The 21,433-nt window shown below is 45.8% G+C and overlaps 1 protein-coding gene across 3 annotated transcripts in view; it reads left to right on the top strand.

Moving 5' to 3' along the window:
• LOC134934755 (uncharacterized) overlaps positions 1–21,433 on the top strand; it is a 138,193-nt gene that overhangs the window by 50,787 nt on the left and 65,973 nt on the right. For all 3 annotated transcript variants that reach the window (XM_063930121.1, XM_063930120.1, XM_063930122.1), the window contains 4 exons: positions 3,410–3,450; positions 5,952–6,017; positions 17,556–17,621; positions 18,319–18,372. In XM_063930121.1, coding sequence (XP_063786191.1) covers positions 3,410–3,450; positions 5,952–6,017; positions 17,556–17,621; positions 18,319–18,372 — 227 coding nt within the window. The remainder of the gene's footprint in view (positions 1–3,409; positions 3,451–5,951; positions 6,018–17,555; positions 17,622–18,318; positions 18,373–21,433) is intronic.

Raw genomic sequence — 21,433 nt, 5'->3', positions numbered from 1 at the left:
TCCCCCTACCTCTGCCTCTGGGCAGAAAGGACGCGCCTTTTCCCCGCCTGCTTTTCTGGGACCGAAAGGACTGTACCTGATAATACGGTGCTTTCTTAGGCTGTGAGGGAACATGGGGCAAAAATGCTGACTTCCCAGCTGTTGCTGTGGAAACCAGGTCTGAGAGACCATCCCTGAATAACTCCTCACCCTTATAAGGCAAAACTTCCATGTGCCTTTTAGAATCTGCATCCCCTGTCCACTGCCGAGTCCATAAGCCTCTCCTGGCAGAAATGGACATTGCACTTATTTTAGATGCCAGCCGGCAGATATCCCTCTATGCATCTCTCATGTATAAGACTGCGTCTTTTATATGCTCTATGGTTAGCAATATAGTGTCCCTGTCTAGGGTGTCAATATTTTCCGACAGGGAATCTGACCACGCAGCTGCAGCACTGCACATCCATGCTGAAGCAATAGCTGGTCTCAGTATAATGCCTGAGTGTGTATATACAGACTTCAGGATAGCCTCCTGCTTTCTATCAGCAGGCTCCTTTAGGGCGGCCGTATCCGGAGACGGTAGTGCCACCTTCTTTGACAAGCGTGTGAGCGCTTTATCCACCGTAGGGGGTGTCTCCCAACGTGACCTATCCTCTGGCGGGAAAGGGTACGTCATTAGTAACCTTTTAGAAATTACCAATTTTTTATCGGGGGAAGCCCACGCTACTTCACACACTTCATTTAATTCTTCAGAAGGGGGAAAAACCACTGGTAGTTTTTTCTCCCCAAACATAATACCCTTTTTTGTGGTACCTGGGGTAATATCAGAAATGTGTAATACATTTTTCATTGCCTCAATTATGTAACGAGTGGCACTATTGGACATTACATTAGTCTCTTCGTCGTCGACACTGGTATCAGTATCCGTGTCGACATCTGTGTCTGCGATCTGAGGTAGCGGGCGTTTTAGAGCCCCTGATGGCCTTTCAGACGCCTGGGCAGGCACGAGCTGAGAAGCTGGCTGTCCCGCATTTGGCATGTCGTCAAATTTTTTATGTAAGGAGTCGACACTTTCACGTAATTCCTTCCATAAGTCCATCCACTCAGGTGTCCGCCCCGCAGGGGGTGACATCATATTTATAGGCATCTGCTCCGCCTCCACATAAGCCTCCTCATCAAACATGTCGACACAGCCGTACCGACACACCGCACACACACAGGGAATGCTCTGACAGAGGACAGGACCCCACAAAGCCCTTTGGGCAGACAGAGAGAGAGTGTACCAGCACAGACCAGAGCGCTATATAATATAGGGACTAACTGAATTATATCCCCTTATAGCTGCTATATATATACTGCGCCTAAATTTAGTGCCCCCCCTCTCTTTTTTACCCTTCTGTAGCTTGTAGACTGCAGGGGAGAGCCAGGGAGCTTCCTTCCAGCGGAGCTGTGAGGGAAAAATGGCGCCAGTGTGCTGAGGGAGATAGCCCCGCCCCTTTTTCGGCTGACTTCTTCCGCGTTTTTGAAACTCTGGCAGGGGTATTAATTTACACCTATATAGCCTCTGGGATTATATATGGTGTAGATTTGCCAGCCAAGGTGTGTAATATTGCCCTCAGGGCGCCCCCCCCCCCAGCGCCCTGCACCCATCAGTGACCGGAGTGTGAGGTGTACATGAGGAGCAATGGCGAACAGCTGCAGTGCTGTGCGCTACCTTGGTGAAGACCGAAGTCTTCTGCCGCCGATTTTCCGGACCATCTTCATGCTTCTGGCTCTGTAAGGGGGACGGCGGCGCGGCTCCGGGAACGAACACCAAGGACGGGTCCTGCGGTCGATCCCTCTGGAGCTAATGGTGTCCAGTAGCCTAAGAAGCCCAAACTACCACCAGTTAGGTAGGTTCGCTTCTTCTCCCCTTAGTCCCTCGTTGCAGTGAGCCTGTTGCCAGCAGATCTCACTGTAAAATAAAAAACCTAAAATATACTTTCTTTCTAGGAGCTCAGGAGAGCCCCTAGTGTGCATCCAGCTCACAAGATTCTAACTGAGGTCTGGAGGAGGGTCATAGTGGGAGGAGCCAGTGCACACCAGGTAGTCCTAAAGCTTTCTTTAGTTGTGCCCAGTCTCCTGCGGAGCCGCTATTCCCCATGGTCCTTACGGAGTTCCCAGCATCCACTAGGACGTCAGAGAAAATACAAATATTGCATGCCACAAGGGCGTGCAAGGGTTAAGAGGGCATAGCCCTTTATGACGGTGTGAAGAGCGCCCGTAGGGCACAATTAATCACCTAGTATATATACATATATAAATAAAGGAACTTTTACCTCACAATTTTAACACATATATATTCTCATACTATACACATTTATATTACTGACACGTTAGCTATAATTTGGCTACATAAATAATCCCCTTGGTGTGATATTCAATAACACTATACAGTGCAGATTCCAGGCACGTTCAACTGGAGTGGTCTTGAGCGGCACCGGGCTTTTAAGGGTGGCCATCCATTTCTAATGTGGTGCCGGCTGTAAGCCAAGCAAAGCTCGCGAACTCATGAACCACCACCATATTTGAGATGGCCGCTGCTGGAGACAGGAGAGGGAAACCAAACTGGGGTGTGTATATGCCAGCAGTAACCAGGGAGATAGGGAGAGAGAGATTACAGCCTCCCCATATGTTTCCGACCGTTGTGTTTTCCCCCCAATCCTCATCACTGGGGGCAATATGTGTAAGGAGCACTACTGTGGGCATTATGTGTAAAGCTGGGTACACACTGGGATGACAGGCATTCAAATGCCTGATGTTAATAAAGGATGGAATGGCCATGTTCCGTCCTTCATTAGCATAAATGATGACGCTGCCGATATCGCTAGGTTTGTTGTGCAACACATCAAACCTAGCGTATGTCACAAGCGTTCATGTGCGTGGGCAATCCTGCGTACACAACAGCATTTTGGAACGACATCGCTCCAGTGTGTACCCAGCTTTAGGCTGCCAATTGTGTGTATAGAGGGGTGTGTGATATTTTATATATATATATATATATATATATAGATATATATCCCTCCAATGGCGGCACTCAAAGGTTCAAGTAAAAATGACACAAGTCGGCTGTTTTAAGGCAACGTTTCAGCGCCGTTCAGCGCTTTTATATATATATAGTTTGATAACCTAATATATAGTTGCAAGGCCACGCCCACCTTCCCAGGAGCGCATGCGCCTTAGGAGCACGCATTGGGGTGGGGGGCGTCAAAGATTCTAGCTCAGGGTGCTAGTAGGACTGGAGCCGGCCCTGGCAGTATATTCCTACATGTACGGTATATGTATATTGATCAAAAAGAAATTAAGTAATAAGAATTATCAAAACTATTGTTTTAATGCATTTACTGTATGTTGTTAATGGTTTTGTAATTTTTTTTTACCCTTTTTACAGATGGTGTCTCATATCAGATTCCGAAACTGAAACCTCTGGATGTAAGAAACCTCTACTATTCCTGTTTATTACCATATAAAACATCATGTTACCACAATTATTGTATATACTGCTGCACCTGTGTATAACGCCCACATGTATATACCGATGCACCTGTGTATAATGCCCACATGTATAGACCGCTGCACCTGTGTATAATGCCCACATGTATATACTGCTGCACCTGTGTATAATGCCCACATGTATATACCGATGCACCTGTGTATAATGCCCACATGTATATACCGCTGCACCTGTGTATAATTCCCACATGTATATACTGCTGCACCTGTGTATAATGCCCACATGTATATACTGCTGCACCTGTGTATAATGTCCACATGTATATACTGCTGCACCTGTGTATAATGCACATGTATATACAGCTGCACCTGTGTATAATGCCCACATGTATATACCGATGCACCTGTGTATAATGCCCACATGTATATACCACTGCACCTGTGTATAATGCCCACATGTATATACAGATGCACCTGTGTATAATGCCCACATGTATATACCGCTGCACCTGTGTTTAATGCCCACATGTATATACTGCTGCACCTGTGTATAATGCCCACATGTATATACTGCTGCACCTGTGTATAATGCCCACATGTATATACTGCTGCACCTGTGTATAATGCCCACATGTAAATACTGCTGCACCTGTGTATAATGCCCACATGTATATACTGCTGCACCTGTGTTTAATGCCCACATGTATATACTGCTGCACCTGTGTTTAATGCCCACATGTATATACTGCTGCACCTGTGTTTAATGCCCACATGTATATACTGCTGCACCTGTGTATAATGCCCTCATGTATATACTGCTGCACCTGTGTATAATGCCCACATGTATATACTTCTGCACCTGTGTATAATGCCCACATGTATATACTGCTGCACCTGTGTATAATGCCCACATGTATATACTGCTGCACCTGTGTATAATGCCCTCATGTATATACTGCTGCACCTGTGTATAATGACCACATGTATATACAGCTGCACCTGTATATAATGACCACATGTATATACTGCTGCACCTGTGTATAATGCCCACATGTATATACTGCTGCACCTGTGTATAATGCCCTCATGTATATACTGCTGCACCTGTGTATAATGCCCACACGCACCCTTTGGCTCATCATTTTTTTTTTAAATCTGGCTCTGGTACTAGCCAGTGCCTCCTGAGCCATTTACCTCACCGCACATCCCTGTGCCCCAGGCCCCCCAAGTAAAAAAATACCCCGATGTCCTGCTGCGCATGCGCCGTCGCCCTTTACTACCGCCGCTGGGATCCCTCCGCCGCGACTACGTCTGTGTACAAAAGAGCCCCCCTCCCCCGTATTTCATACTTACCAGTCCAGGAGCTGATGTCCGCTGCTCCGGTGAGCGCTGCCGGGCGCCAGGCCCTTCTTCTGCGCTGCGACCCCCGATGCTGTAAAGTGCGCTGCCACTTTGCAGCATCACTTTACTGAACTGGGGTCACAGCGCAGCAAATGGGGCACCCGGCGCCCGGCAGAGCTCACAGACGCAGCTACCACCGGCTCCTGGGGCTGGTAAGTATGATTTTTTTATTTTTAACACTGTGATCAGCTTGTGTGTCCATCGGACACACAAAGCTGATCACTGGAGCCCAGTTCCTGCACAACTTTCCCTGCCAAGGGCAAAAGGGTGCAGATGGCAGTGCTGCCCTGTGATAATTACACCAGCCTAAACTGGCGAGATTACCACAGGGCACACTGCAGTATTTTTTTACATAGTTTTTTCGTGAAAACTGCTCCAAGTGCCCTTTACTTCATTCAGGTGATACTAAAATAATGTGAAAAGGGTGTGAAAACAGAAAACTCCCCTTTTCACATTATTTTAGTAAAAATAATGTTAATAAATGGGCCCCATAATCCGGCCCTGTATTAATAACGTAACGTTTGTGATTTGGATGCTGTGACTATGGTGGTCATTCCGAGTTGATCGCTAGCTGCTTTCGGCCGCTGCGCAGCAATGAGGCAAAAAAATCGGCATTTCTGCGCATGCGTATGTGGCGCAATGCGCACGCGTGATGTACTATTACAACAAACTATGTAGTTTCACACAGGGTCTAGCGAAGCTTTTCAGTCGCACTGCTGACCGCAGAGTGATTGACATGTAGTGGGCGTTCCTGGGTGTCAACTGATCATTTTCAGGGAGTGCCAGGAAAAACGCTGGCGTGGCTGGGCGAACGCAGGGCGTGTTTGTGACGTCAAAACAGGAACTGAATAGTCTGAAGTGATCGCAAGCGCTGAGTAGGTCTGAAGCTACTCTGAAACCGCACAAAATTATTTTGTAGCCGCTCTCCGATCCTTTCGTTCGCACTTCTGCTAAGCTAAGATACACTCCCAGTGGGCGGCGGCATAGCGTTTGCACGGCTGCTAAAATCTGCTAGCGAGCGATCGACTCGGAATGACCCCCAATGTACTGTATGATAATAACATTTTACTCTGTTTCAGAAATGCACACTGCAAGCTTATATCAATACTGCACTCTCCATATTAAAGGCTGAGGAAGATTACAGGGTAAATATCATTATAGAATATTACGGAGCATCCTGATATCTAATATGATACAAGAACACAGGTGGTAATCTGCAGAATTGTTATTTATTATTATGTATGATATACTCATTTAGAAAATGCCTATAATACATTATATTATGCATCACGGGCTCACAACTACAATAGCAATTAATCATTGGGGCAGATGTATTAAGCTTGGAGAAGTGATAAAGCAGTGATAAGTGCAAGGTGATAACGCACCAGCCAATCAGCTCCACACTGTCAATTTACACATTGAAGCTGATTGGCTTGTGCGTTATCACCTTGCACTTATCACTGCTTTATCCAGGGCCGGTGCAAGGTTTCTTTGTACCCCAGGCAAAACTTCAGCCTTCCTCCCCCCTGTAGCGATGCAGGAGCCTGGTGAAGCTGTGACACAGGACATGAGGGGGCGGGATCCAGTCCTTAGGTCGACTGCACTTAGGTCGACGCTCATTAGGTCGACCACTATTGGTCAACGTGTACTAGGTCGACATGGAAAAAGGCCAACATGATTTTTTCACAATTTTTTTCTTTTTTTTTAAAAACTTTTTAAAACTTTACGATCCACATGGACTACAATTGGGAACGGTAACCTGTGCCGAGCGAGGGGACATGGTGCACCAGTTGAGGTTTATGGTCGCTATACGAAGAAAACGACACTCAAAAAAATTAAAAATAAACCATGTCGACCAATTTCAGGTGTCGACCTAGTCACTGTCAACCTAGACACAGTTGACCCTATGATCCACACCCAGGGGGGCAGGAGGGGATGGGGGGAAAGAGGACTTGGGGGCATAAGGGGGTTACACAGTACATGGGGGTTGACACAAGACCTGGGCACATGAGGGAGAGGAGGTGACACAGTCCCTGGGGACATGGGGGTGGAGAGAGGAATAGGAGGTGACACAGTCCCTGGGGACATAATGGTGGATAGAGGGATAGGAGGGACACAGTCCCTGGGGACATGGGGGTGGAGAGATGGAAAGTAGGGACACAGGACCTGGGGACATGGGGGTGGAGAGAAGAATAGGAGGGACACAGTCCCTGGGGACATGGGTGTGGAGAGAGGGATAGGAGGGACACAGGACCTGGGGGATAGGAGGGACACAGTCCCTGGGGACATGGGGGTGGAGAGAGAGATAGGAGGGACACAGGACCTGGGGACATGGGGGTGGAGAGATGGATAGGAGGGACACAGGTCCTGGGTACATGGGGGTGGAGAGATGGATAGGAGGGACACAGTCCCTGGGGACATGAGGGTGGAGTGTGGGATAGGAGGGACAAAGGACCTGGGGACATGGGAGTGGATAGAGGGATAGGAGGGACACAGGACCTGGGGACATGGGGGTGGAGAGAGGGATAGGAGGGACACAGTCCCTGGGGACATGAGGGTGGAGAGAGGGATAGGAGAGACACAGTCCCTGGGGACATGAGGGTGGAGAGAGGGATAGGAGGGACACAGGACCTGGGGACATGGGGGTGGAGAGATGGATAGGAGGGACACAGTCCCTGGGGACATGAGGGTGGAGAGTGGGATAGGAGGGACAAAGGACCTGGGGACATGGGAGTGGATAGAGGGATAGGAGGGACACAGGACCTGGGGACATGGGGGTGTAGAGAGGGATAGGAGGGACACAGTCCCTGGGGACATGAGGGTGGAGAGAGGGATAGGAGAGACACAGTCCCTGGGGACATGAGGGTGGAGAGAGGGAAAGTAGGGACACAGGACCTGGGGACATGGGGGTGGAGAGAGGGAAAGTAGGGACACAGGACCTGGGGACATGGGGGGGGGAGAGAGGGAAAATAGGGACACAGGACCTGGGGACATGGTGGGGGAGAGAGGGAAAGTAGGGACACAGGACCTGGGGACATGAGGGTGGAGAGAGGGAAAGTAGGGACACAGGACCTGGGGACATGGGGGGGGAGAGAGGGAAAGTAGGGACACAGAACCTGGGGACATGAGGGTGGAGAGAGGGAAAGTAGGGACACAGGACCTGGGGACATGAGGGTGGAGAGAGGGATAGGAGGAACACAGTCCCTGCGGACATGAGGGTGGAGAGAGGGAAAGTAGGGACACAGTCCCTGGGGAAATGAGGGTGGAGAGAGGAATAGGAGGGACACAGTCCTTGGGGACATGAGGGTGGAGAGAGGGAAAGTAGGGACACGGGACCTGGGGACATGGGGGGGGGGAGAGGGAAAGTAGGGACACAGGTCCTGGGGACATGGGGGGGAGAGAGGGAAAGGAGGGACACAGTCCCTGGGGAAATGAGGGTGGAGAGAGGAATAGGAGGGACACAGTCCCTGGGGACATGAGGGTGGAGAGAGGGATAGGAGGGACACAGGACCTGGGGACATCGGAGGGGAAGGGATGATAATGTTGATATTATCTTAAACCATAAAGCTATACCTTTAAACACACCTTTACCATGGAGCTGCTGCGGTCGCTAGCTCACGCTACGTACTTCGTACGCTATTTGCGCACAGAGTCCCGTACCGTATTTGCACTCAGCGTACAAACGACGCACTGTGGGTACAAAGCACACACAGCGTGCGCGCACACATTTAATACACCTTAAAACCTTATACAGTTATACAATGCAATGATATGATTACACTTTAAACCTTATGCAGCAAAGCTCTGCAATGATGTTATACCTTAAACCTTAAGTAGCGCTGATGGTATAAAGTACCCGCAGTGCATACACCTTATCAATACGTATACACCTTATACAGATAAATACCCTTTAAACTCCCTTGCAGGAAATTGAAGACACCACACCGATTTGTAGTTGAAACCACAGGGTTCTAAGGCCACTGTGGATTGATTCTAAAAAGGTAAACAATACAATTTATACACTACAGGCTAACAAGAAATTCTAAACAGAATAATGGCTACAGAGAATGTACATACGTGAGAATGTTTCGCAAGCGCAACCCGAGTCGGTCCTCCGCTGGTCATACAGATAGCGTTCAGTGTCTTGTGTCCCCAAGCCTGCTGCAAGCTCTCTTTATTCACTTCATCCAAAACAATACAATGGTCACTGTAATCCCTTTGTCTATTGGACACAGAGATGTACCTTTTCATTACGGGAGGGGTCATAGGTTGATTTTAAAAGGTGGGCTATGTCTTTCTCAACTGCTCCTGTGGGTGGTCTCCTCTGGATTCCCCCCGCATACACAATACACAGCAAATAAAGTTTAAACCTATATTCTGCTTCTGCATCTAACTATCCTCAGGAACATGCGATTTTCCTCAAACCAACACCAGAATGTTTCCCTTAAAATACCCTACAGCTGGATACCAAACACCACCTTGTAACCTTGTTCTGTCCCCTCCTATCCTGTAAAGGTGAATCCCTTTGTTCTGTTATCATTTTAAACAGCTATTTCTTTCTGATGTGGTGCAGGGGGCTATGTGTACAATGTGCACTATTTGGGTTAAATATGTAATGTTCTAATAACCCTCTACGCGCTCACAAACTCCGCCGTAAATACTAGAGATGAGCGGGTTCGGTTCCTCGGAATCCGAACCCGCCCGAACTTCAGGTTTTTTTACACGGGGCCGAGCGACTCGGATCTTCCCGCCATGCTCGGTTAACCCGAGCGCGCCCGAACGTCATCATCCCGCTGTCGGATTCTCGCGAGGCTCGGATTCTATCACGAGACTCGGATTCTAAATAAGGAGCCGCGCGTCGCCGCCATTTTCACACGTGCATTGAGATTGATAGGGAGAGGACGTGGCTGGCGTCCTCTCCGTTTATAGAGAAGAGAGTGAGACTAGAGTAGAGAGAGACACAGTATTTACTTTAGTAATTTTGGGGAGCATTAGGAGGAGTACTACTACTTGCTGAAGTGATAGTGTGACTGTATATCTGACTTGTGGGGGAGACAGTGGGGAGCAGTTAGAGTCTGAGAGCAGGAGTACATATTTTAACGTACAGTGCACACTTTTGCTGCCAGAGTGCCACACTGCCATTGTGACCACACTGACCACCAGTATATATTGTGATTGTCTGCTTAGGACTCGAGTACTACTTGCAAGTTGCTGATAGTGTGACCAGTGACCTGACCACCAGTTTAATTAATCACCACCAGTTAAATATATATATATATATAATTGTATATAATATATATATAATTGCATACCACCTACCCGTGTTTTTTTTTTTCTTTCTTCTTGATACATACTACTATAGTAGCTTACTGTAGCAGTCTGCGGTGCTGCTGAGCTGACAGTGTCCAGCAGGTCCGTCATCAGTCATTACATAATAAATATATATACCTGTCCGGCTGCAGTACTAGTGATATTATATATATATATATATATTAATTTCATCTCATTATCATCCAGTCTATATTAGCAGCAGACACAGTACGGTAGTCCACGGCTGTAGCTACCTCTGTGTCGGCAGTCGCTGGTCCATCCATAATTGTATACCACCTACCCGTGTTTTTTTTTTTTTTCTTTCTTCTTGATACATACTACTATAGTAGCTTACTGTAGCAGTCTGCGGTGCTGCTGAGCTGACAGTGTCCAGCAGGTCCGTCATCAGTCATTACATAATAAATATATATACCTGTCTGGCTGCAGTACTAGTGATATTATATATATATATATATATATTCATTTCATCTCATTATCATCCAGTCTATATTAGCAGCAGACACAGTACGGTAGTCCACGGCTGTAGCTACCTCTGTGTCGGCAGTCGCTGGTCCATCCATAATTGTATACCACCTACCCGTGTTTTTTTTTTTTTTTCTTTCTTCTTGATACATACTACTATAGTAGCTTACTGTAGCAGTCTGCGGTGCTGCTGAGCTGACAGTGTCCAGCAGGTCCGTCATCAGTCATTACATAATAAATATATATACCTGTCCGGCTGCAGTACTAGTGATATTATATATATATATATATATATTAATTTCATCTCATTATCATCCAGTCTATATTAGCAGCAGACACAGTACGGTAGTCCACGGCTGTAGCTACCTCTGTGTCGGCAGTCGCTGGTCCATCCATAATTGTATACCACCTACCCGTGGTTTTTTTTTTTTTCTTTCTTCTTGATACATACTACTATAGTAGCTTACTGTAGCAGTCTGCGGTGCTGCTGAGCTGACAGTGTCCAGCAGGTCCGTCATCAGTCATTACATAATAAATATATATACCTGTCCGGCTGCAGTACTAGTGATATTATATATATATATATATTAATTTCATCTCATTATCATCCAGTCTATATTAGCAGCAGACACAGTACGGTAGTCCACGGCTGTAGCTACCTCTGTGTCGGCAGTCGCTGGTCCATCCATAATTGTATACCACCTACCCGTGTTTTTTTTGTTTTTCTTTCTTCTTGATACATACTACTATAGTAGCTTACTGTAGCAGTCTGCGGTGCTGCTGAGCTGACAGTGTCCAGCAGGTCCATCATCAGTCATTACATAATAAATATATATACCTGTCCGGCTGCAGTACTAGTGATATTATATATATATATATATATATATATATTAATTTCATCTCATTATCATCCAGTCTATATTAGCAGCAGACACAGTACGGTAGTCCACGGCTGTAGCTACCTCTGTGTCGGCAGTCGCTGGTCCATCCATAAGTATACTAGTATCCATCCATCTCCATTGTTTACCTGAGGTGCCTTTTAGTTGTTGAGGTTCCAAAATCAGGGAAAGATCAAGATCCACTTCCACCTCGTGCTGAAGCTGCTGCCACTAGTCATGGCCGAGACGATGAAATGCCAGCAACGTCGTCTGCCAAGGCCGATGCCCAATGTTATTGTACAGAGCATGTAAAATCCAAAACACCAAATATCAGTAAAAAAAGGACTCCAAAATCTAAAATAAAATTGTCGGAGGAGAAGCGTAAACTTGCCAATATGCCATTTACCACACGGAGTGGCAAGGAACGGCTGAGGCCCTGGCCTATGTTCATGGCTAGTGGTTCAGCTTCACATGAGGATGGAAGCACTCAGCCTCTCGCTAGAAAAATGAAAAGACTCAAGCTGGCAAAAGCACTGCAAAGAACTGTGCGTTCTTCGAAATCCCAAATCCACAAGGAGAGTCCAATTGTGTCGGTTGCGATGCCTGACCTTCCCAACACTGGACGTGAAGAGCATGCGCCTTCCACCATTTGCACGCCCCCTGCAAGTGCTGGAAGGAGCACCCGCAGTCCAGTTCCTGATAGTCAGATTGAAGATGTCAGTGTTGAAGTACACCAGGATGAGGAGGATATGGGTGTTGCTGGCGCTGGGGAGGAAATTGACAAGGAGGATTCTGATGGTGAGGTGGTTTGTTTAAGTCAGGCACCCGGGGAGACACCTGTTGTCCGTGGGAGGAATAGGGCCGTTGACATGCCTGGTGAAAATACCAAAAAAATCAGCTCTTCGGTGTGGAAGTATTTCAACAGAAATGCGGACAACATTTGTCAAGCCGTGTGTTGCCTTTGTCAAGCTGTAATAAGTAGGGGTAAGGACGTTAACCACCTCGGAACATCCTCCCTTATACGTCACCTGCAGCGCATTCATAATAAGTCAGTGACAAGTTCAAAAACTTTGGGCGACAGCGGAAGCAGTCCACTGACCAGTAAATCCCTTCCTCTTGTAACCAAGCTCACGCAAACCACCCCAGCAACTCCCTCAGTGTCAATTTCCTCCTTCCCCAGGAATGCCAATAGTCCTGCAGGCCATGTCACTGGCAATTCTGACGAGTCCTCTCCTGCCTGGGATTCCTCCGATGCATCCTTGCGTGTAACGCCTACTGCTGCTGGCGCTGCTGTTGTTGCTGCTGGGAGTCGATGGTCATCCCAGAGGGGAAGTCGTAAGCCCACTTTTACTACTTCCACCAAGCAATTGACTGTCCAACAGTCCTTTGCGAGGAAGATGAAATATCACAGCAGTCATCCTGTTGCAAAGCGGATAACTGAGGCCTTGACAACTATGTTGGTGTTAGACGTGCGTCCGGTATCCGCCGTTAGTTCACAGGGAACTAGACAATTTCTTGAGGTAGTGTGCCCCCGTTACCAAATACCATCTAGGTTCCACTTCTCTAGGCAGGCGATACCGAGAATGTACACGGACGTCAGAAAAAGACTCACCGGTGTCCTAAAAAATGCAGTTGTACCCAATGTCCACTTAACCACGGACATGTGGACAAGTGGAGCAGGGCAGGGTCAGGACTATATGACTGTGACAGCCCACTGGGTAGATGTATGGACTCCCGCCGCAAGAACAGCAGCGGCGGCACCAGTAGCAGCATCTCGCAAACGCCAACTCTTTCCTAGGCAGGCTACGCTTTGTATCACCGGTTTCCAGAATAACCACACAGCTGAAAACCTCTTACGGCAACTGAGGAAGATCATCGCGGAATGGCTTACCCCAATTGGACTCTCCTGTGGATTTGTGGCATCGGACAACGCCAGCAATATTGTGTGTGCATTAAATATGGGCAAATTCCAGCACGTCCCATGTTTTGCACATACCTTGAATTTGGTGGTGCAGAATTTTTTAAAAAACGACAGGGGCGTGCAAGAGATGCTGTCGGTGGCCAGAAGAATTGCGGGACACTTTCGGCGTACAGGCACCACGTACAGAAGACTGGAGCATCATCTGAAGCAAGAAGTGGTAACGAGGTGGAATTCAACCCTATATATGCTTCAGAGGTTGGAGGAGCAGCAAAAGGCCATTCAAGCCTATACAATTGAGCACGATATAGGAGGTGGAATGTACCTGTCTCAAGCGCAGTGGAGAATGATTTCAACGTTGTGCAAGGTTCTGCAACCTTTTGAACTTGCAACACGTGAAGTCAGTTCAGACACTGCCAGCCTGAGTCAGGTCATTCCCCTCATCAGGCTTTTGCAGAAGAAGCTGGAGGCATTGAAGGAGGAGCTAAAAGGGAGCGATTCCGCTAGGCATGTGGGACTTGTGGATGGAGCCCTTAATTCGCTTAACAAGGATTCACGGGTGGTCAATCTGTTGAAATCAGAGCACTACATTTTGGCCACCGTGCTCGATCCTAGATTTAAAACCTACCTTGGATCTCTCTTTCCGGCAGACACAAGTCTGCTGGGGTTCAAAGACCTGCTGGTGAGAAAATTGTCAAGTCAAGCGGAACGCGACCTGTCAACATCTCCTCCTTCACATTCTCCAGCAACTGGGGGTGCGAGGAAAAGGCTCAGAATTCCGAGCCCACCCGCTGGCGGTGATGCAGGGCAGTCTGGAGCGACTGCTGATGCTGACATCTGGTCCGGACTGAAGGACCTGACAACGATTACGGACATGTCGTCTACTGTCACTGCATATGATTCTCTCCCCATTGAAAGAATGGTGGAGGATTATATGAGTGACCGCATCCAAGTAGGCACGTCAGACAGTCCGTACTTATACTGGCAGGAAAAAGAGGCAATTTGGAGGCCCTTGCACAAACTGGCTTTATTCTACCTAAGTTGCCCTCCCACAAGTGTGTACTCCGAAAGAGTGTTTAGTGCCGCCGCTCACCTTGTCAGCAATCGGCGTACGAGGTTACTTCCAGAAAATGTGGAGAAGATGATGTTCATTAAAATGAATTATAATCAATTCCTCCGTGGAGACATTGACCAGCAGCAATTGCCTCCACAAAGTACACAGGGAGCTGAGATGGTGGATTCCAGTGGGGACGAATTGATAATCTGTGAGGAGCGGGATGTACACGGTGATATATCGGAGGATGATGATGAGGTGGACATCTTGCCTCTGTAGAGCCAGTTTGTGCAAGGAGAGATTAATTGCTTCTTTTTCAGTGGGGGTCCAAACCAACCCGTCATTTCAGTCACAGTCGTGTGGCAGACCCTGTCACTGAAATGATGGGTTGGTTAAAGTGTGCATGTCCTGTTTATACAACATAAGGGTGGGTGGGAGGGCCCAAGGACAATTCCATCTTGCACCTCTTTTTTCTTTCATTTTTATTTGCGTCATGTGCTGTTTGGGGAGTGTTTTTTGGAAGGGCCATCCTGCGTGACACTGCAGTGCCACTCCTAGTTGGGCCAGGTGTTTGTGTCGGCCACTAGGGTCGCTTAGCTTACTCACACAGCTACCTCATTGCGCCTCTTTTTTTCTTCTTTGCGTCATGTGCTGTTTGGGGAGTGTTTTTTGGAAGGGCCATCCTGCGTGACACTGCAGTGCCACTCCTAGATGGGCCAGGTGTTTGTGTCGGCCACTAGGGTCGCTTAGCTTACTCACACAGCTACCTCATTGCGCCTTTTTTTTTCTTTGCGTCATGTGCTGTTTGGGGAGTGTTTTTTGGAAGGGCCATCCTGCGTGACACTGCAGTGCCACTCCTAGATGGGCCAGGTGTTTGTGTCGGCCACTAGGGTCGCTTAGCTTACTCACACAGCTACCTCATTGCGCCTCTTTTTTTCTTTGCGTCATGTGCTGTTTGGGGAGTGTTTTTTGGAAGGGCCATCCTGCGTGACACTGCAGTGCCACTCCTAGATGGGCCAGGTGTTTGTGTCGGCCACTAGGGTCGCTTAGCTTACTCACACAGCTACCTCATTGCGCCTCTTTTTTTATTTGCGTCATGTGCTGTTTGGGGAGTGTTTTTTGGAAGGACCATCCTGCGTGACACTGCAGTGCCACTCCTAGATGGGCCCGGTGTTTGTGTCGGCCACTAGGGTCGCTTATCTTACTCACACAGCTACCTCATTGCGCCTCTTTTTTTCTTTGCGTCATGTGCTGTTTGGGGAGTGTTTTTTGGAAGGGCCATCCTGCGTGACACTGCAGTGCCACTCCTAGATGGGCCAGGTGTTTGTGTCGGCCACTAGGGTCGCTTATCTTACTCACACAGCTACCTCATTGCGCCTCTTTTTTTCTTTGCGTCATGTGCTGTTTGGGGAGTGTTTTTTGGAAGGGCCATCCTGCGTGACACTGCAGTGCCACTCCTAGATGGGCCAGGTGTTTGTGTCGGCCACTAGGGTCGCTTATCTTACTCACACAGCTACTTCATTGCGCCTCTTTTTTTCTTTGCGTCATGTGCTGTTTGGGGAGTGTTTTTTGGAAGGGCCATCCTGCGTGACACTGCAGTGCCACTCCTAGATGGGCCAGGTGTTTGTGTCGGCCACTAGGGTCGCTTATCTTACTCACACAGCTACCTCATTGCGCCTCTTTTTTTCTTTGCGTCATGTGCTGTTTGGGGAGTGTTTTTTGGAAGGGCCATCCTGCGTGACACTGCAGTGCCACTCCTAGATGGGCCAGGTGTTTGTGTCGGCCACTAGGGTCGCTTATCTTACTCACACAGCTACCTCATTGCGCCTCTTTTTTTCTTTGCATCATGTGCTGTTTGGGGAGTGTTTTTTGGAAGGGCCATCCTGCGTGACACTGCAGTGCCACTCCTAGATGGGCCAGGTGTTTGTGTCGGCCACTAGGGTCGCTTAGCTTAGTCATCCAGCGACCTCGGTGCAAATTTTAGGACTAAAAATAATATTGTGAGGTGTGAGGTATTCAGAATAGACTGAAAATGAGTGGAAATTATGGTTTTTGAGGTTAATAATACTTTGGGATCAAAATGACCCCCAAATTCTATGATTTAAGCTGTTTTTTAGTGTTTTTTGAAAAAAACACCCGAATCCAAAACACACCCGAATCCGACAAAAAAAATTCGGTGAGGTTTTGCCAAAACGCGGTCGAACCCAAAACACGGCCGCGGAACCGAACCCAAAACCAAAACCCGAAAAATTTCAAGTGCACATCTCTAGTAAATACCCATATCACGCGCATGATCGCCGGAGCGATCCTACGCAAATTGCGGATATGTGCACGAACGGAGGACTGAGTGCACGAGCAGCGGGCATGTGCATGGGGTTAGTACATGGGGCATGTATTACAATATTTTTCGACTTTGACAGGGAGCAGGGGGGGGATACAGAATCCCGCATTGTGCTGGCGGTTTGCTGTTGTATATGGTGAGGGGAGACGCTCACTATTAAATATCTCAAACCTAAAAAAAAAAATATCTGTTACCTAAATTTTGCACAAGCTGACAATAAAAGTAGATTGTGTTGGTGTGGGATGTTTTGATACTTCTATCCTGCAAAACAAACTCTTGCCTCTTGACAAAAACCACCACGTCATGGTCAATGGTGTAATACCGGCCCCACCAGGAGCAAAAACAGCTACAAGATATCAAAATGGAGATAATTGGTTCAGCACTCAAAATAGTATAAAGGCGCTCTAACAGCTGCAGAAATGAGTTTAATGGTTTTTTAACATAAATCTTTCCGACATATTATTAGAACAATCTTGGTATTAGCCGTGTTCCATGATTTACCTGTTCAGACTGTTATAGGTTTATTATTACACGACAGTGTCATGGATAATCTCAGTTACATGGTAATTCATTATAACAGTACTTTATAACCTGTTAATATGATGCATGTGATGTCACTGTGTGACCTATAAGTGGAGATTTACCAATAATAAATATGGCATACACTAGATACAAATCTGCTTTTTATCACCTTTGCAGAATTGCTCTGAAAGTGAGAGAGCAACAAGAGGACAATGTGTAGCTGACCAGTCCTACAGCTTGCTGGTAATTGTATACCTTTGGTCTGTAATGTGGAGTTAATACAGTGATAGTCACTTATATTCTTATAACCACTTAGCTAGCTAATGTTTAAAAAAAAAATGACCCAAAAATTGTAGATTCTTTTAAATGATCAAATTATGTAAATAGTAGCGATTTAACCTTCATTCACTATAATTGTATTAACAAATTTGCAGATGTGTTAATAAAATCATACTGAATAAGGGATAAATGGCTCTTATTCACATCATTTCATCAATTAAAAAAATCCACAATTTTGGGGACAGTTTTGGGAAAAAAAATAGCTTTATACATATGTACCCCCCTTTTGTAGTGTCTACTGTACTAATATGGCCGGGTTCTGTAAGACAAAAGGGGATTCAACCTTTCCAAGGGTGGGCTGCAAATAATGACACCAGTGCCCCCACCTATACACTTGGAAAGTGATTTAGTAAAAGTGATGTAATTAATATAAAACAAAAAGTGTCATATACAGTATATACATATTAGACCATATTACTGTTTTAAAAGAAGTGTAATTTCCACATTGTCCCCAATTATAATTAGCTGGATATACAATAATAGAAGTTTACATTAATCTTAATTAAAATTGCTTTTCATGCAGCTGAAACTTGACTGTAACACATAATTGTGAATGTGTTAACGTATATTATTATTCTCATGTGTTTTTTTTTCTTTCCAGAAAATAATAGCCTTTGAATTGGGATGTGAGTTTAAGACTCTATTAAAATTACTGGTGAGCCCATTTCTTACATTGTAATATTATATTTACTCACACAAGAAATCAATCTTCGTAATTTAATTTTATATTGGAGTCCAGTGGAGTGCTTTTATAATATTTTGCAGAATTTAATATGCATTTTGAAACAGTTTTTTTAAGTCTTTTGCTGTTAGCATTACTTAGTGCAAATATACAGTATTATACTCTGCTGTACAGTCACTGAATGTTTGTTCGTTCACATAATTTAACAATTTTTACACCCGCATTGTGTAATTATTTCAGAATTTTTATAATGTTCAAGTGAAGACCAACAATTGACCGATAAAATAATTTCCATAAGATGCAGTACAGGTTGAGTATCCCATATCCAAATATCCTAAATACGGAATATTCCGAAATACGGACTTTGTTGAGTGAGACTGAGATAGTGAAACTTTTGTTTTTTGATGGCTCAATGTACACAAACCTTGTTTAATACACAAAGTTATTAAAAATATTGTATTAAATGACTTTCAGGCTGTGTGTATAAGGTGTATATGAAACATAAATGAATTGTGTGAATGTAGACACACTTTGTTTAATGCATAAAGTTATAAAAAATATTGTCTAAAATGACCTTCAGGCTGTGTGTATAAGGTGTATATGAAACATAAATGCATTCTGAGCTTAAACTTAGGTCCCATCACCATGATATCTCATTATGGTATGCAATTATTCCAAAATACGGAAAAATCCGATATTCAAAATACCTCTGGTCCCAAGCATTTTGGATAAGGGATACTCAACCTGTATTAGCACAAGTGTCTCCATTAGGATAGTAGTCCTATCATCTTCATAAGGTATTTATTAGAGATGCGCGGCAGGCACTTTTCGTGTTTTATGTTTTGGTTTTGGTTCTAATTCCATTTTCGTGTTTTGGTTTTGGATCTGGATGATTTTTGGAGAAAAAAAACATAAAAACAGCTTAAATCACAGAATTTGGGGGTAATTTTGCTCCTACAGTATTTTTAACCTCAATAACATTCATTTCCACTCGTTTCCAGTAGAGATGAGCGGGTTCGGTTTCTCTGAATCCGAACCCGCCCAAACTTCATGGTTTTTTTCACGGGTCCGAGCAGACTCGGATCCTCCCACCTTGCTCGGTTAACCCGAGCGCGCCCGAACATCATCATGACGCTGTCGGATTCTCGCGAGACTCGGATTCTATATAAGGAGCCGCGCGTCGCCGCCATTTTCACACGTGCATTGAGATTGATAGGGAGAGGACGTGGCTGGCGTCCTCTCCATTTAGATTAGAAGAGAGAGAGAGAGAGATTGACCTGATTTACTGGAGCTTAGGAGTACTGTAGAAGTGTAGAGAGTGCAGAGTTTACTAGTGACTGACCACAGTGACCACCAGACAGTGCAGTTTTATTTAATATATCCGTTCTCTGCCTGAAAAAAACGATACACACAGTGACTCAGTCACATACCATATCTGTGTGCACTGCTCAGCCCAGTGTGCTGCATCATCTATGTATATATCTGACTGTGCTCAGCTCACACAGCTTATAATTGTGGGGGAGACTGGGGAGCACTGCAGTGCCAGTTATAGGTTATAGCAGGAGCCAGGAGTACATATTATATTAAAATTAAACAGTGCACACTTTTGCTGCAGGAGTGCCACTGCCAGTGTGACTGACCAGTGACCTGACCACACTGACCACCAGTATAGTTAGTAGTATACTATATTGTGATTGCCTGAAAAAGTTAAACACTCGTCGTGTGACTTCACTTGTGTGGTGTTTTTTTTTTTTATTCTATAAAAAACTCATTCTGCTGACAGACAGTGTCCAGCAGGTCCGTCATTATATAATATATACCTGTCCGGCTGCAGTAGTGATATATATATATTTTTTATATCATTATTTATCATCCAGTCGCAGCAGACACAGTACGGTAGTTCACGGCTGTAGCTACCTCTGTGTCGGCACTCGGCAGTCCATCCATAATTGTATACCACCTACCCGTGGTTTTTTTTTCTTTCTTCTTTATACATACATACTACTACATCTCTTTATCAACCAGTCTATATTAGCAGCAGACACAGTACAGTACGGTAGACCACGGCTGTAGCTACCTCTGTGTCGGCACTCGGCAGTCCGTCCATAATTGTATACCACCTACCCGTGGTTTTTTTTTCTTTCTTCTTTATACATACATACTACTACATCTCTTTATCAACCAGTCTATATTAGCAGCAGACACAGTACAGTACGGTAGTTCACGGCTGTAGCTACCTCTGTGTCGGCACTCGGCAGTCCGTCCATAATTGTATACCACCTACCCGAGGTTTTTTTTTCTTTCGTCTTTATACATACATACTACTACATCTCTTTATCAACCAGTCTATATTAGCAGCAGACACAGTACAGTACGGTAGTTCACGGCTGTAGCTACCTCTGTGTCGGCACTCGGCAGTCCGTCCATAATTGTATACCACCTACCCGAGGTTTTTTTTTCTTTCTTCTTTATACATACATACTACTACATCTCTTTATCAACCAGTCTATATTAGCAGCAGACACAGTACAGTACGGTAGTTCACGGCTGTAGCTACCTCTGTGTCGGCACTCGGAAGTCCGTCCATAATTGTATACCACCTACCCGAGGTTTTTTTTTCTTTCTTCTTTATACATACATACTACTACATCTCTTTATCAACCAGTCTATATTAGCAGCAGACACAGTACAGTACGGTAGTCCACGGCTGTAGCTACCTCTGTGTCGGCACTCGGCAGTCCGTCCATAATTGTATACCACCTACCCGTGGTTTTTTTTTCTTTCTTCTTTATACTTATACATACTACTACATCTCTTTATCAACCAGTCTATATTAGCAGCAGACACAGTACAGTACGGTAGTCCACGGCTGTAGCTACCTCTGTGTCGGCACTCGGCAGTCCGTCCATAATTGTATACCACCTACCCGTGGTTTTTTTCTTTCTTCTTTATACTTATACATACTACTACATCTCTTTATCAACCAGTCTATATTAGCAGCAGACACAGTACAGTACGGTAGTCCATGGCTGTA

This window comes from Pseudophryne corroboree, chromosome 6, assembly GCF_028390025.1.
Source record: "Pseudophryne corroboree isolate aPseCor3 chromosome 6, aPseCor3.hap2, whole genome shotgun sequence".
NCBI classification, from domain to species: domain Eukaryota; kingdom Metazoa; phylum Chordata; class Amphibia; order Anura; family Myobatrachidae; genus Pseudophryne; species Pseudophryne corroboree.
The sequence above is the reverse complement of the archived record's forward strand: the minus strand, read 5'-3'. Positions and strand labels throughout refer to the sequence as shown.